This window comes from Leopardus geoffroyi, chromosome D1 (genome assembly GCF_018350155.1).
Source record: "Leopardus geoffroyi isolate Oge1 chromosome D1, O.geoffroyi_Oge1_pat1.0, whole genome shotgun sequence".
In the NCBI taxonomy this organism is placed as follows: Eukaryota; Metazoa; Chordata; class Mammalia; order Carnivora; family Felidae; genus Leopardus; species Leopardus geoffroyi.
This window is the reverse complement of record NC_059329.1, coordinates 114,227,450-114,240,676: the sequence shown is the minus strand read 5'-3', so window position 1 is coordinate 114,240,676 and position 13,227 is coordinate 114,227,450. Positions and strand designations below refer to the sequence as shown.

Genomic DNA, 13,227 nt, shown 5'->3' with positions numbered 1-13,227 from the left:
CGGCCCCTCCCCTGCCGCTGGGCATGGAGCGCCAGCCGGGGACTCTGAGGCCCTCAGGGAGGAGAAGCCTGGGGTCCTGGGACAGCTGCGGAGACCCCTCCCCAACACCGCGGAGCCCCCCGGGGCTGTTTGTTACGGCAGCTGCTCCGCTTTCCTGAGCAACAGGTCCCTGCGGCAGTGTCCCGGGGCCACACGAGGAAGGCCCACACACAGGGCTCACACCGCAGACGGTCACCGTCCCCCATCCTGGCGGCCGGAGCCCGAGGTCCAGGTGTGGGCGGGGCTGGGTCCCTCCAAGCCCCTCTCCTCGTGTGTGGCCGGCCGTCCTCCCCCTGTGTCCTCACGGGGTCGTCCCTCCGTGCCTGTCTGTGTCCCGATCCCCTCTTCTTACAAGGACCCCGGTCACACGGGACCAGGGCCCACTCCAGTGGCCCCGTGGTACCTTGATCACCTACAAGGCCCCGTCTCCTGTGCGGCCCTGCTCCCAGGCCCGAGCTCATAAGGACACGGCTGAGCCCACGACTCTCTCCAGCCCACCCTGTCCTCTCATGCTCAGTGTCCCCTCCTGAACCCTCCGGGCACCCTTCCCACTGCCCCACACGGTTCGCCCCCCATCCTCTGCCCACACTGCTCCAGCCCTGGGCACTGGCGCGTGCTGGCACTCCCTCCCCCTGAGCTCAGGCCTCCGCGGGCCTCCTCACACACCCCTGCGCTCCGCCAGCTCCCCGATTCTGACCAACCAGCTGTCCTTTCTGGCCTGCCCTGCCCTGCGTGTAGACGGCTTCTCCATTCCTGACCTCTCCTGCTCACTCACTCCGTCCGTCCTCCCAGCCCCTCTCCAGCATCCTGTCACTCAATGTCACTTGAGCTTGTAGTCCTGACACTGTCTTCCCTGGGGCACCCGTCCCACCTGGGCCTTTGAGGTCACTTTGCCCGCGGCCCCAGCTGCCCCTGGACGGTTCGCCCGGGTGGCCCGCAGGCCCCGCAGAGTCAGTGCACCCCCCCCCCCCCACCGTGTCCCTCTGCACTGCCCGCCCTGCACAGACCTCCCCCCTGGCCCCGGCCTCAGGGCTCTGTGTGCCGCTCGGCTCAGTGCCCGAGCCAGGAGCCCGCCTGGAGCCCACCGCCCGCCAGCAGCGCTCACTCAGGCCCAGCCTCGGGTCGGCCTATGGCCTCACTCGACCACCCGCTGTGCCACTGGCCCGCACACACGTGTGCGGGCGCCAGGATGGACGAGGCAAGCTGTCCACCTCTCAAGTTCCATTGCCGAATGACACCAAGGGACCCAAAGAGGGAGCGTCCATTTCTCAGCAGACCCCTCTCGTCAGAGCAGGGCGCGGGCGGCACTGCGGGTCCCCGGGAGGCCTCGCCCCATCCCCGCCCCTCTGTCCCTGCCGAACGGCGAGGAGGGCCCCTCGAGGAGCCGCCGGTGAAGGGAGGTGTGGGAGCCCCGGCGGCCAGGGCTGGACGGTCCGGGGCATTTTCAGCTTTATCTGTTTAAAGCCTGGAGAGGTTTGAGTGCGAGCACGTCGAAGGGTGCTGGCCCGGGAGGGAGTCTGACCCGAGGTTCTGGCAGAGGAGCTAAGGGGCAGGGTTGGGGCAGAGCAGGGGGGCTGAGCGGGGGGCAGAAGAAGGGACTGAGCAGGGGAGCAGAGAAGGGGGCAGAGCAGGGGGACAGAGTGGGAGGCAATGGAGGGGGCAGAGGAGGGGTGCAGAGCAGGGGGGCTGAGAAGGGGGCAGAGCAGGGGGCAGAGCAGGGGCACAGGGGGGTAGAGCAGGGGGCAGAGGAGGGGGCTGAGTAGGGGGGCTGAGCAGGGGGCAGAGCAGAGGGCAGAGGAGGGGGGCAGAGCAGGGGAGAAGAGCAGGGGGCTGAGCAGGGGGGCTGAGCAGGGGGCAGAGGAGGGAGCAGAGCAGGGGGGCAGAGAAGGGGGCAGAGGAGGGGGCAGAGCAGGGGGCTGAGCAAGGGGCACAGGAGGGGGCAGAGGGGGCGGCAGAGAAGGGGGCAGAGGAGGGGGCAGAAGGGGGGGCAGAGAAGGGGGCAGAGAGGGGGCAGAAGAGGGGGGCTGAGCAGGGGGCAGAGGAGGGGGCAGAGGGGGGGGCAGAGAAGGGGGCAGAGGAGGGGGCAGGGGGGGGCAGAGAAGGGGGCAGAGGAGGGGGCAGAGCTGGGGGGCAGAGAAGGGGGCAGGGGAGGGGGCAGAGCAGGGGGCTGAGCAGGGGGGCTGAGCAGGGGGCAGAGGAGGGGGCTGAGCAGGGGGCAGAGGAGGGGGCAGAGCAGGGGGCAGAGGAGGGGGCAGGGGAGGGGGCAGAGGAGGGGGCTGAGCAGGGGGGCAGAGCAGGGGGACTGAGTAGGGGAGCAGAGGAGGGGGCAGAGCAAGGGGGCAGAGCAGGGGAGCTGAGCGGGGGGCAGAGCAGGGGTGCAGGGGGCAGAGCAGGGGGCTGAGGAGGGGGCAGAGGAGGGGGCAGAGGAGGGGGCAGAGCAGGGGGGCAGAGCAGGGGGGCAGAGGAGGGGGGCTGAGCAGGGGGGCAGAGGAGGGGGCAGAGCAGGGGGCTGAGCAGGGGGCAGAGAAGGGGGCAGAGAGGGGGCAGAGGAGGGGGGCAGAGAAGGGGGCAGAGGAGGGGGCAGAGGAGGGGGGCTGAGCAGGGGGCACAGGAGGGGGCTGAGCAGGGGGGCAGAGCAGGGGGGCAGAGGAGGGGGCTGAGCAGGGGGGCAGAGGAGGGGGCAGAGCAGGGGGCTGAGCAGGGGGCAGAGGAGGGGTGCAGAGCAGGGGGGCTGAGAAGGGGGCAGAGCAGGGGGACTGAGTAGGGGAGCAGAGGAGGGGGCAGAGCAAGGGGGCAGAGCAGGGGAGCTGAGCGGGGGCCAGAGCAGGGGTGCAGGGGGGCAGAGCAGGGGGCTGAGCAGGGGGCAGAGCAGAGGGCAGAGGAGGGGGGCAGAGCAGGGGAGAAGAGCAGGGGGCTGAGCATGGGGGCTGAGCAGGGGGCAGAGGAGGGGGCAGAGCAGGGGGCTGAGCAGGGGGCAGAGGAGGGGGCTGAGCAGGGGGGCAGAGAAGGGGGCAGAGGAGGGGGCAGAGCAGGGGGCAGAGCAGGGGGGCAGAGAAGGGGGCAGAGGAGGGGGCAGAGCAGGGGGGCAGAGAAGGGGGCAGAGGAGGGGGCAGAGCAGGGGGCTGAGCATGGGGGCTGAGCAGGGGGCAGAGGAGGGGGCAGAGCAGGGGGCTGAGCAGGGGGCAGAGGAGGGGGCTGAGCAGGGGGGCAGAGAAGGGGGCAGAGGAGGGGGCAGAGCAGGGGGGCAGAGAAGGGGGCAGAGGAGGGGGCAGAGCAGGGGGGCAGAGAAGGGGGCAGAGGAGGGGGCAGAGCAGGGGGGCAGAGAAGGGGGCAGAGGAGGGGGCAGAGCAGGGGGCAGAGGAGGGGGCTGAGCAGGGGGGCAGAGCAGGGGGCTGAGCAGGGGTGCTGAGCAGGGGGCAGAGCAGAGGGCAGAGGAGGGGGGCTGAGCAGGGTGCAGAGGAGGGGGCAGAGCAGGGGGACAGAGCTCAGGACTGCAGGTGGTTCCAGACGAGAGTCCCGCCTGTGCTGGCTTCTGCGTCTTCCTTCGAGTGTGGGGCGAGGAGGAGGGAGGCCTGCGGTGACCCTGGGAGGGGCGACCGCATCTGGGCTCCTTCAGCACCCTGTGGCCCGCAGCCCCCGCCCCCTGCCCCTGGAGGATGTGCCTGCCTCCCAGCCCCCCGGGCCCATCGGGGCTCGACGGCAGGGGGCGGACGGCTGGCACAAAGACCCGCAGCCAGGGCGGCTTAAACAGCAGGAACTGCTGTCCCCCAGTCCCCACTCTAGGCGTGGGCAGGTGGGTTCCCTCCGAGGCGGTGAGGGAGAGTCTGTTCCGGGTCCGTCTCCCCCCCCCCCCATCCTGCGGTTTCCTGCCTTGTTTGAAGCTCCCCGGCTGGTAGACGCACCCCCACCTCTGCCTCCGCGTCCTCACGTGGCCTCGCCCTGCGTGCGAGTCTCACTCAAATTTCCTCTTTTTATAAGAACACAGTCTCATGGGACGAGGGGCCCACCCTGACGACCTCATCCTCACTCATTACATCTGCAAGGACCCTTTCTCCACATCAGGTCCCACTGTGAGGTCTGGGGTGTGAGGGACACAGTTTCCCCCCCGCAGGAGGGAGCAGTTGCCTCTGGGCCTTTGAGGACGGGCGTGGGCAGGGGAGGCCAGCAGCCCGCGAGGGCCCTGGGGTCCGGCGAGCGTCCAGAGGGTCACAAGGGCCAGGGCCTGAGAGGGGGTGAACGGGCGGGTCCGGCAGGTCAGGGCGGCGCCCCCCTCGGCCCTGCTTTCAAGCTCCCAGAAAGTCTCCCTTTTGACATTCTTAATGGCGTTTGACCCAGAGGCCCCGCCTTTTCACACCGCACCAGGCCCGTGAATCAGGGGACAGCGGCGGCGGCCGGAAGACATGTCTTGGGAGGGGCACCCGGCCTCTATCTGCCCTCACCATTCCTGGCAAGGCCCCTAAATTTCCCAGCTGTGATGTTGGGGCCGACCCCACCGTAGAGGATAGAGGAAGGACCAAATGGCGGGCCGATCCGGGGTGGCCCGTGTCCCTGGGGATGCTGGCCGCCATGCTGAGGCCCAGCCCCCACTCGGACGGACGTCCAGCCACTGCATCCTGGTCCGTGGCAGGACAGCGAGAGTGACCCTGGGAACCACAGAGGGGACGGGGGAGGCAGCAGGCTGAGAGCTCCCGGTGGCCCTGCGCAGTCCTGGGGCGGGACCCCCTTCACAGTGTTGAATGGGGAGGCTCCTCGGGGCGTGTGGGTGGGGACGAGGGCGCCTCGCCGCCTCCCAGTCGGCTTGTCCCTTGGCCAGGCCCCACCCTGAAGCATGAACACTCTGGGGGCGCTACTGCCCTCCCCGCCTCCCTGGGGAGCCCCTACGCCCCCACCTCCAGGGCCTGGTGACGCTGCTGGTGCCAAGTCAGCTCCAAGCTCCCTGAGTATGGGGGCGAGGAGACCGGGAGGGGCAGCAGGAGGCCGGGGAACCCAGAAGCTCAGGGAAGTAAAGGAAGCAGGGGTGTGCGGTGCGGGGCATTTCTGCAGGGCCCCAGCGGTCAGTGGCCTGAAGAGCTCAGACCAGTCGGGGGGCCCGAGGTGTGGCCTCGAGAGGCTCGGAGAACAGGTGCATCTGTGCTCCGCTCCCGGGAGGCTTCCGTCCAGAGAGATGACGCTTATCGTGGAGGCTTGGGGGCCGGACCCGTGTCCTGGTGCTTATGCACGGCCTGCCGCGCCCAGACTTCCATCCAGGACTGTGGGGGATTCAGGAGCCCACGGGGGCTCCCCGACAGGCGTCCCGACACTGTCTGGCCCGTGCACGCACTGCTGCCTTCCCGGGGCCCCTCTCTGTCACCGCTGGCCCTTGCAACTTGCTTAACACTTCCTGATGACGGGTTGGTTTTTTTGGTTTTTTTTTTTTCTCTTCTCTTGCATCAACAGATTAAAAAACAACACTTCAAACCTCAACCTGCAGCCGGAAGGGGGAAGTGAAACCCAGCTGGGGGAGGGGGACTCCGGGACCAGCCGCCTGAGGGAGCAGCCGGAGCCACAGGCAACACGCACAGCCCCAAGCGGCCCGGACCCCGGCCCGATGGCAGAGGCTCCGAGCCGCCCTGGCTCCGAGGAGCAGGAGGCACTACTGGTGGACAAAGACGCCGGGTGAGAGTCCGTTCTGAGCGCACGGGAGAGTTCGCGTTCACACTGGGGGGACGCTTAAGCTGGGGTGGATGGGGCCGCCGGGACTTGGGGCAGCAGGCGGCTGCAGGTACTGCCCGGGGCCCCCCGTCTCACCCCGCGGTGGGTGCGTGTCTCTCCAGTTGGCCTCTGTAGCCGGGCTTCGGCGGGAGAGGCCGGCTTCGCGCCCCAGCCGCCGGGATGCTGACCCAGGACACGGAGGCCCGCACCCCCGAGGCAGGGACTCAGGGCCTCACCCTGGCAGGAGGCGGGCGTGGGAGGGCCTGGCCGGGAGGGGCTGCTTGGCCCCAGGACCCTCGAAGCCCTTGCTGGAGGCCGGGCCGGGTCCCCCGCCCGCCCCCGCCCAGGTGACGGAGGTGACGATGCTGGCCGCTGCCTGCTCCCAGTGCTGCCGCCGCTGTCGCTTAGAGATGGCGCGGGAGGCGGACGCGGGCAGAAGGGTATGCCAGCACACCCAGAGCTGGGCAGGGAGCCCCGCGGAGCCGCTGGGTGCCGGCCCGTGCGGGGACAGGACACCCAGAGCCACCAGCATGGAGAGGAGGGCGCTGCTGGTCAGCTCCGTCTGCTTCCCGCCCCCCCCCCCGCCCCCCACAGCACCTGCTGGGCAGGGCGGAGCCGCGGGCCAGGTCCCCACAGCCTCAGGGCTGACTTGTTCAGTGGATTCTAACCACTGAGGTTGGCGTCGCCTCCCTGATCCTGTGGCGACGTTATTCGTAACGAGGGAACGGATCTGGAAGTCTCTGCCATGAGTGTGCGTGTGTGCGTGAGGCAGGTGGAAGGGTGCCTGCCCCTCGCCCAGGCCCACAGGGCGCCCTGCTGCGGGGGTTCGGGGGCCCGAGCGCTGGGGGGAGGGGGCGACCGGCAGACAGCTGTGCCCCACTCAGGAATGTCTCCTCCCATCAGCCTGTCTCGTGTTCCTCCGGCCACCGTGTGCCCATAGAAGGGCACGGCTGGAGCAGCCTGACCGGGGCATCCCCGCCTCCCTCCTTGACCCCCCCACCCCAGCTGTCCCGCGGGCGGAGGACACAGAGGCCGGCGTGGACCGCGGCCGAGGCCCAGGCAGGCGGGGAGGCACCTGTGCCTGCCCGGTCAGGAGCTCGGCCTGAGAGCTGGCTGAATGCCCCTGGCCCCTTAGGGCCTGGGACCCCCCCCCCAAGCACCCCTCCCCCCCCCCCAATGTGGTGTCAGAACGAAACTGAGACCCAGGCTGAGGCACGGTTCTCATTTCACAAGGTGACTAAAGGAACTGGAATTTTCCTGTCCAGAGTGGGCGAGACGTCCCGTTGCCCAGGATGGGGATGTGTGACCTGGGAAGCCCCCATGGGAGACCCCAGGAGCGCCAAGGCTGGGCAGGTTGGGGCTAGAGCATTCCAGATAAGACCTGCCCCAGACCCCCTCTATTGCCTGCATCCAAGACATCGCCCCTCCTATCCAGCCAGGTCAGGCCTCCCCCCTGCAACTGGGCAATGGGCTGTCCCCTCAGACTGTCCCCTCAGACTGTCCCAAGATGGGGCCACCCCCCCCCTCAGACTAACCCCTGCCAGACTGCCCTAAGATGGGGCCACCTCCCTCAGACTGCCCCAGGATGGGGTCACCCCCCTCAGACTGCCCTGGGATGGGGCCACCCTGCTCAGACTGCCCCAGGATGGGGCCATACGCCTCAGACTGCCCCCAGGATGAGGCCCCCCCTCTCAGGCTGCCTCGGGATGGGGCCATCCCCCTCAGACTGCTCCCAGGATGAGGCCTCCCCTCTCAGACTACCTCGGGATGGGGCCACCTCCCTCACACTGCCCCAGGATGGGGTCACCCCCCTCAGACTGCCCTGGGATGAGGCCCCCCCTCTCAGACTGCCTCAGGATGGGGCCACTCCCCTCAGACTGCCCTGGGATGGGACCACGCCTCCCTCAGAATGCCCCCGGATGGGGCCACTCCCCTCAGACTGCCTCAGGATGGGGCCACCCCCCTCAGACTGCTACAGGATGAGGCCTTCCGTCTCAGACTGCCCTAGCATGGGGCCACCCCCCCCCCCAGACTGCCCCAGGATGGGGCCACTTCCTCAGACTACCCCAGGAAGGGGCTTTCCCTCTCAGACTGCCCCAGGATGGGCCATCCTCCTCAGACTGCCCCAGGATTGGGCCACCTCCCTCAGACTGCCCCCAGGATGAGGCTTCCCCTCTCAGACTGCCCCAGGATGGGGCCAACGCCCCTCGGACTGCTATGGGATGGGACCACCTCCCTCAGACAGCCCCAGGATGGGGCCTCTCCTCTCAGAACCTCACATTAGGGCCTAGGACTGGGGCGTACCCCAACAACGTGCCCTGGGCAGGGTGCTTGCCCCTCCTCTGTCCCACTTGTGGGCCAGGTCAAGATACCCTCTCCTTGCTCTGGCTGCCCAGCTGTGGGGTCCCACAGGGCTGGCCAGGACCACGGGTCTCTGTGGGGCCCCCTGGTGGAGCTGAGGTGTGGCCCTGCACCCCTCCCTGTGGGGAGCCATGGACCTGAGACCCTGAGGAGAGCGGGGACAGGGCCTCCACCCAGTGCGTGGAAGGGAGTCTCAGGATGTCCCAGGGTCCTGGGCTTGGCAGGTCTGGATCCCGGAATCCCAACCCCTTGGAGGCCCCGTGTGCACCCCCAGCGTGCACCCCGAACTTCACCAGGGCCAGACCAGGCTGTGCTGGGCCCTCCCCATGTCCACGTGACAGGAGAGCTGCCCCACACTGCAGACGGGCCTCGCCCCTGCCCCAGCCCGGCCTGCTCCCCAGCTTGGCAAGGATGCCCTCTCCCAGGGGTCTCCGTACCCCTGTCCCCAGCATGCTCTTTCTCCACGAGGCCACTGGACCCCACATGCGGAACCATTCACCACCGGGCAGCAAAAGCCATACCCCCGGAGACCCCTGCAGGCCGGCCCTGGGTCCTCAGACCTCGCTTCCCCTCCAGGATTTGCTAAAAGCACCTCCCAGTTCTGACAGGTGCCAGAGTCACTGCAGTGACTTCCTTCCTTCCAAGCCCTGCCTGGCTGTCCTGCCCCATTGCCAGGTTTCCAAAGGCCCACGAGGCCCACCTGCAGTGACCACTGCCCTCGGCTCCCTGCATCTGCCACTGCCTGTGGTCAGGCCCCAGCCTGGGAGCCCTAGTCCTGTCCTGGGGCCCTGGTTCTGTCCTGGGGCCCTGGCCCTGTCCTGGGAGCCTTGGTCCTGTCCTGGAGCCCTGGTCCTGTCCTGGAGCCCTGGTCCTGTCCTGGGGCCCTGGCCCTGTCCTGGAGTCCTGGTCCTGTCCTGGAGCCCTGGTCCTGTCCTGGGACCCTTGGTCCTGTCCTGGAGCCCTGGTTCTGTCCTGGGAGACTTGGTCCTGTCCTGGAGCCCTGGTCCTGTCCTGGGGCCCTGGCCCTGTCCAGGAGTCCTGGTCCTGTCCTGGAGTCCTGGTCCTGTCCTGGAGCCCTGGTTCTGTCCTGGGAGCCCTGATCCTACCTTGGGAACCCTGGTCCTGTCCTGGAGCCCTGGTCCTGTCCTGGGAACCATGATTCTATCCTGGAAAGCCTGGTTCTATCCTGGAGCCCTGGTCCTATTCTGGGACCCTGGTCCTGTCCTGGGGCCTTAGTCCTGACTGGGAACCCTGGTCCTAAGCACCAACCCCCCCCCCCCGACTGATTGGGCAGCTCTGGCCCTGAGGACCCTGATGGGGGCCAGGTTTGGGTAAGCCGCTGTTTGCCTGCCCCCTGGGCTCCTGACCCCCACTGCCCCGCAGGCAGGGCATGGCTCCTGGTCCCACGTGATTCAGGGATGCTGCCCCAGTACTTCTCCATGTGTGGAGCTAAGAGGCAGGGCAGAGACCTAAGAGAGGGCAGGGACCACCTTCGGGGCCACCCTGGGCAGAGTCCCCTTCTGGGCGATCTGTCCCTGCAGAACCCCTTGGCCTTGCTCTTCGGACCCCAGGGTCTTCAGGAAAGAGGTCACAAGTCTCCTCGGGCTATGGGTGGCTGGCGGCTGAAGGAGGGAGCTCAGCTAGCCTGGGGGCTGTGGACACCCTGGACTTCATCCTCCTGACTCCCTAAGGGAGCCAGGGTGGGAGGGGTCTGTGGCCTTGGAGGGGCAGCACCCCACGAGTCAGGACCCCCACACACAGCCAGACCCCCTGGTGGTCCTTCACCCCTTGCCCTCCCAGTGAGGCTGGACACCACCTGGTGGAGCCCGGGGCGCAGGCAGCGCCCCAGGCCGTGAAGGAGGGAGAGTGGAAGCAGGTGCTGGCCTTGGCGGTGGGCTGCGGGTGGGTGCACCGGGTGTGGCTCCCCAGGGCTCCTTCCCAGCCCTGCCCAGGCTCCAGACCTGAGGACTGCAGTCAGAGCTGGGTCAGGCCTTAGACTCCCAGGTGGGCCCCCTCTCCTCCTCCCTCCAGGTCAGGGGTCTCTGGCGCCCGGAAATTTCCCAGGGAGGGGGAGGCTGAGCTCAGCCCAGATGATGGATGCCTTCTCCCGTGCCTGGGCTGGCGGAGGTCACTGGCTTCCTCTTGCCTTCCCTCTGGGTCCTGTCACATTCTTTCCCTGGGGGGGGGGGGGACAGGGAGAGGACACCACACCATACTTGGGGACATTGCAGCCCCCCCCCCCGCCCCGCTGCTGATTCAGGAAGCTGGAAATCCTCTCCTGCATCCTGGCCCCCTCCCTGGTCCCCATCTGCCTCCTCATACAAACAATGCTGGAGGCACACAGGGGCAGCACCAGGAGGGTCTCAGGGACCAGAATAGGGCAGGCCCCAGACAGGGTGACACTGTAGATCCGTGCGGTGGCTGGCCTGCCTGACCCCACTAGCCCACCTCTGCCTCAGTCTCCCTCAGAGGTTGTCAGAGTGGTGGGTGGGCCCTCACTTGGGAAGATGAGGGTCCCAGCAGTGAGGCTGAGGGCTTGAGCTTTGCTCTCCTGGGGTCTGAGCCCCCAGTGCCGAGGGAGGAGCAGGAGGAGGGGCACAGGGTCCCAGAGGCATGGCTCTTTCTGGAACAAGGAAGCCCCACCCCTGAGGCCTCAGTTTCCCCATGTGCCAGTCTTCACCAAGCTCTTCAAACAGAGGTTCCCGTTAGCCAGCGAGGCACTTGACGGGGAGAAACCAAGGCTTTAAGGGCCGAATGAACTGCCAAGAGACACTGTCCCAAACCTGGAGGGACACTGGCTGACCCCAGCTTGGAGGTGTGTGTCCTAACAACCCGCTCTGGGACCCGCTCTGGCTCAAGGTTGGGGTGTAGGTCCAGGGGGCCCAGGGTATCTGGGCTGCCTCTCAGAGGTGCTCAATATCCCCACACAGGGCTGCCTGATGGCTCTGCTCCCAGCGGGTTCCCGTAGGGGTGAGGCCGGTGCTCCCTGAGGCCCATCCAGAATAAGGCATAGCTGAGAAGTCACCTCCAGAGACCTCCCCAAAGGCAGAAATGGGACGTGGCCCTATCAGAACAAGCTGATTTTGTCGAGAGGCGTCGCTCCCAGGGCCCACAGCCAGTTCATCTCAGGGAAGCCTCTTTCCAGGGGCTCCTAACATCTTCTCGGATATTGGGGATCCAGGGCAACCAGCAAAAAGAGTTCTCAAACCTTCCTAGGGGTAGGAGTACATAGCCACAGGCCACCCCCGCCCCGCCCCTGCCCCCACCCCATGAGCCTGGACAAGGGGGCTGGGGGTCTATGTGGGGTGTGGGGCGGATAGGAGCTGAGGGAATATTGGAAATCAGGCCTCTTAACCCTGTTGGCCAGCGGAGCCTTGTGGTGCCAGACACAGGCCATTAAGAAGTGGGGGGCAGGAGGTAGGGAGGAAAGCCCCTCACCCTTTCCTGGGGGGGGGGTAGCCCTGTCCAAACTCCATCAGCTAACTGCCTCCAAGCTGCCAAGTTGGGAGCTGGTGGGGTGGTGGAGGGACCACTGTCTAGTCCTACTGGCTGGCAGGGAGGGACTGTCTGGGAACCCAGAGCCTGCCTGTGGCCCCCTCCGAGGCACCCACCTCCCCCCGGCAAGAGTGGGAGGGACTCGGACCTTGGAGCCTGCCACAGGGGCAGCTGTATGGTTGTGCAGAAGGCAGCAGGGACAGCCAGCAGAGGTGGGGTGTGACAGTAGCAGTGTGTGTGGGGGGGGAGGGGTGGCAGGTTCTGTACCTGTTCCCCCACCCCCCAGAGCCTCGGCCTCCTCAGCTGCCACATGGACTGTGTGGGAGGAGAGGGGGACAGTCACTGCCCTGCTTTGTGCTTGGCAGATGGGACCTCAGATGCTGCTCCTTCCTGCTCCCAGGGAGGAGCACAGCCCCGCACTCCATAGGCGTCTGTCCCCCTTCCTGGGCATAACTCGTTATTTTTATAGTTTTGCTGCCAAGGTAACCCAAGGCTGCCTTCTCGTCCTCCCCCAGGTACCACCTCTCAGGAGAGAAGTGGGACTCAGGACAGATGGATCTAGCCAGTTGTTTCTGGAGGAACCTAGAAAGAAACCTTCAGTCTTTCCCTTGGTCTCACTCCCAACCCAGTCCCAGCTTTCTCACTACACCCACCTCCCTGGCTCTTCTCTCTCTGCTGGGCTGAGGCCCACATAAGACAGATGAGGGCTCAGGGCATTTGGAGGCTGCCTCCAATGTAAACCAGAGACATTTCTCTATCCAGGGTCACTAGGAGCCATGAGGTCACCCTCTTACCCCTTCTCCCCACCCCCACCTGGATGCCTATTGCATCTTTCATTGGGATACCACACTGTGAGCGTGTGTGTGTTGAGGATGTTTGAACAAGAGGACAGATTCCTACTTCTCTGGTCCTTATTTAAGCTATATTTTGGCGCTCAGCCTACCGGGCCATGAGAGTCTTCTCTTTTATCTTCTTGGGCTACAAGCTTATGAGCCGTGTCTTAGTCACAGAAAAAAGAAAAAAAGAAACTAAAAGACTTAATGATGGAGAAAAGTCTGAATGAAAGGAAAAGTGGGTGAAGAAAGGTAGGAATTAGGAACAGTTGAATGGATGGATGGAGGATGGATAATGGAGGAGTGGATGGACGAAGGGGTAGATGGATGGGTGGATGGATAGATGGTGGGAGGATGAATGGATAGATGAATGATGGGTAGGTGGATAAGGGATAGATGGATGGAGGGTGGATAGATAGATGGGTGGGTGAGTGGATGGGTGGATAGATGGACAGTTGGATGGATGGACAGATGGATGGATGTGTAGGTAGATGATGGGTGGGTGGATGGATGATGAATAATGGATGGGTGGGTGGGTGGGTGATGAATGATGGATGAATGGACAGAGGGATAGCTGTGTGAATGGATGATGGATGAGTGGATAGATGATGGATGGGTAGATGGATGTGTGGATAGATGTATGTAGGTATGGAAGATGGATGGATGGATAGGTGGGTGGGTGGGTGGGTAAATGGACGGATGGATGGATGGATGGATTGGTGAATGGACACATGGAATGGAAGTATGAATAAGCTCGTGGGTAATTGGATGGCATGTTGACAGATAGCTTATTGGTAGACTAATAGAA

The 13,227-nt window shown here is 65.8% G+C and overlaps 1 protein-coding gene across 1 annotated transcript in view; it reads left to right on the top strand.

Annotated features, from left to right (window-relative positions):
* Positions 1-5,538: 5,538 nt before the first annotated feature.
* The window catches only part of LSP1 (lymphocyte specific protein 1), a 39,401-nt gene continuing 31,712 nt past the window's right edge, over positions 5,539-13,227 (top strand). The window contains exon 1 of the mRNA XM_045486334.1: positions 5,539-5,694. Coding sequence (XP_045342290.1) covers positions 5,627-5,694 — 68 coding nt within the window. The 5' untranslated portion in view covers positions 5,539-5,626. The remainder of the gene's footprint in view (positions 5,695-13,227) is intronic.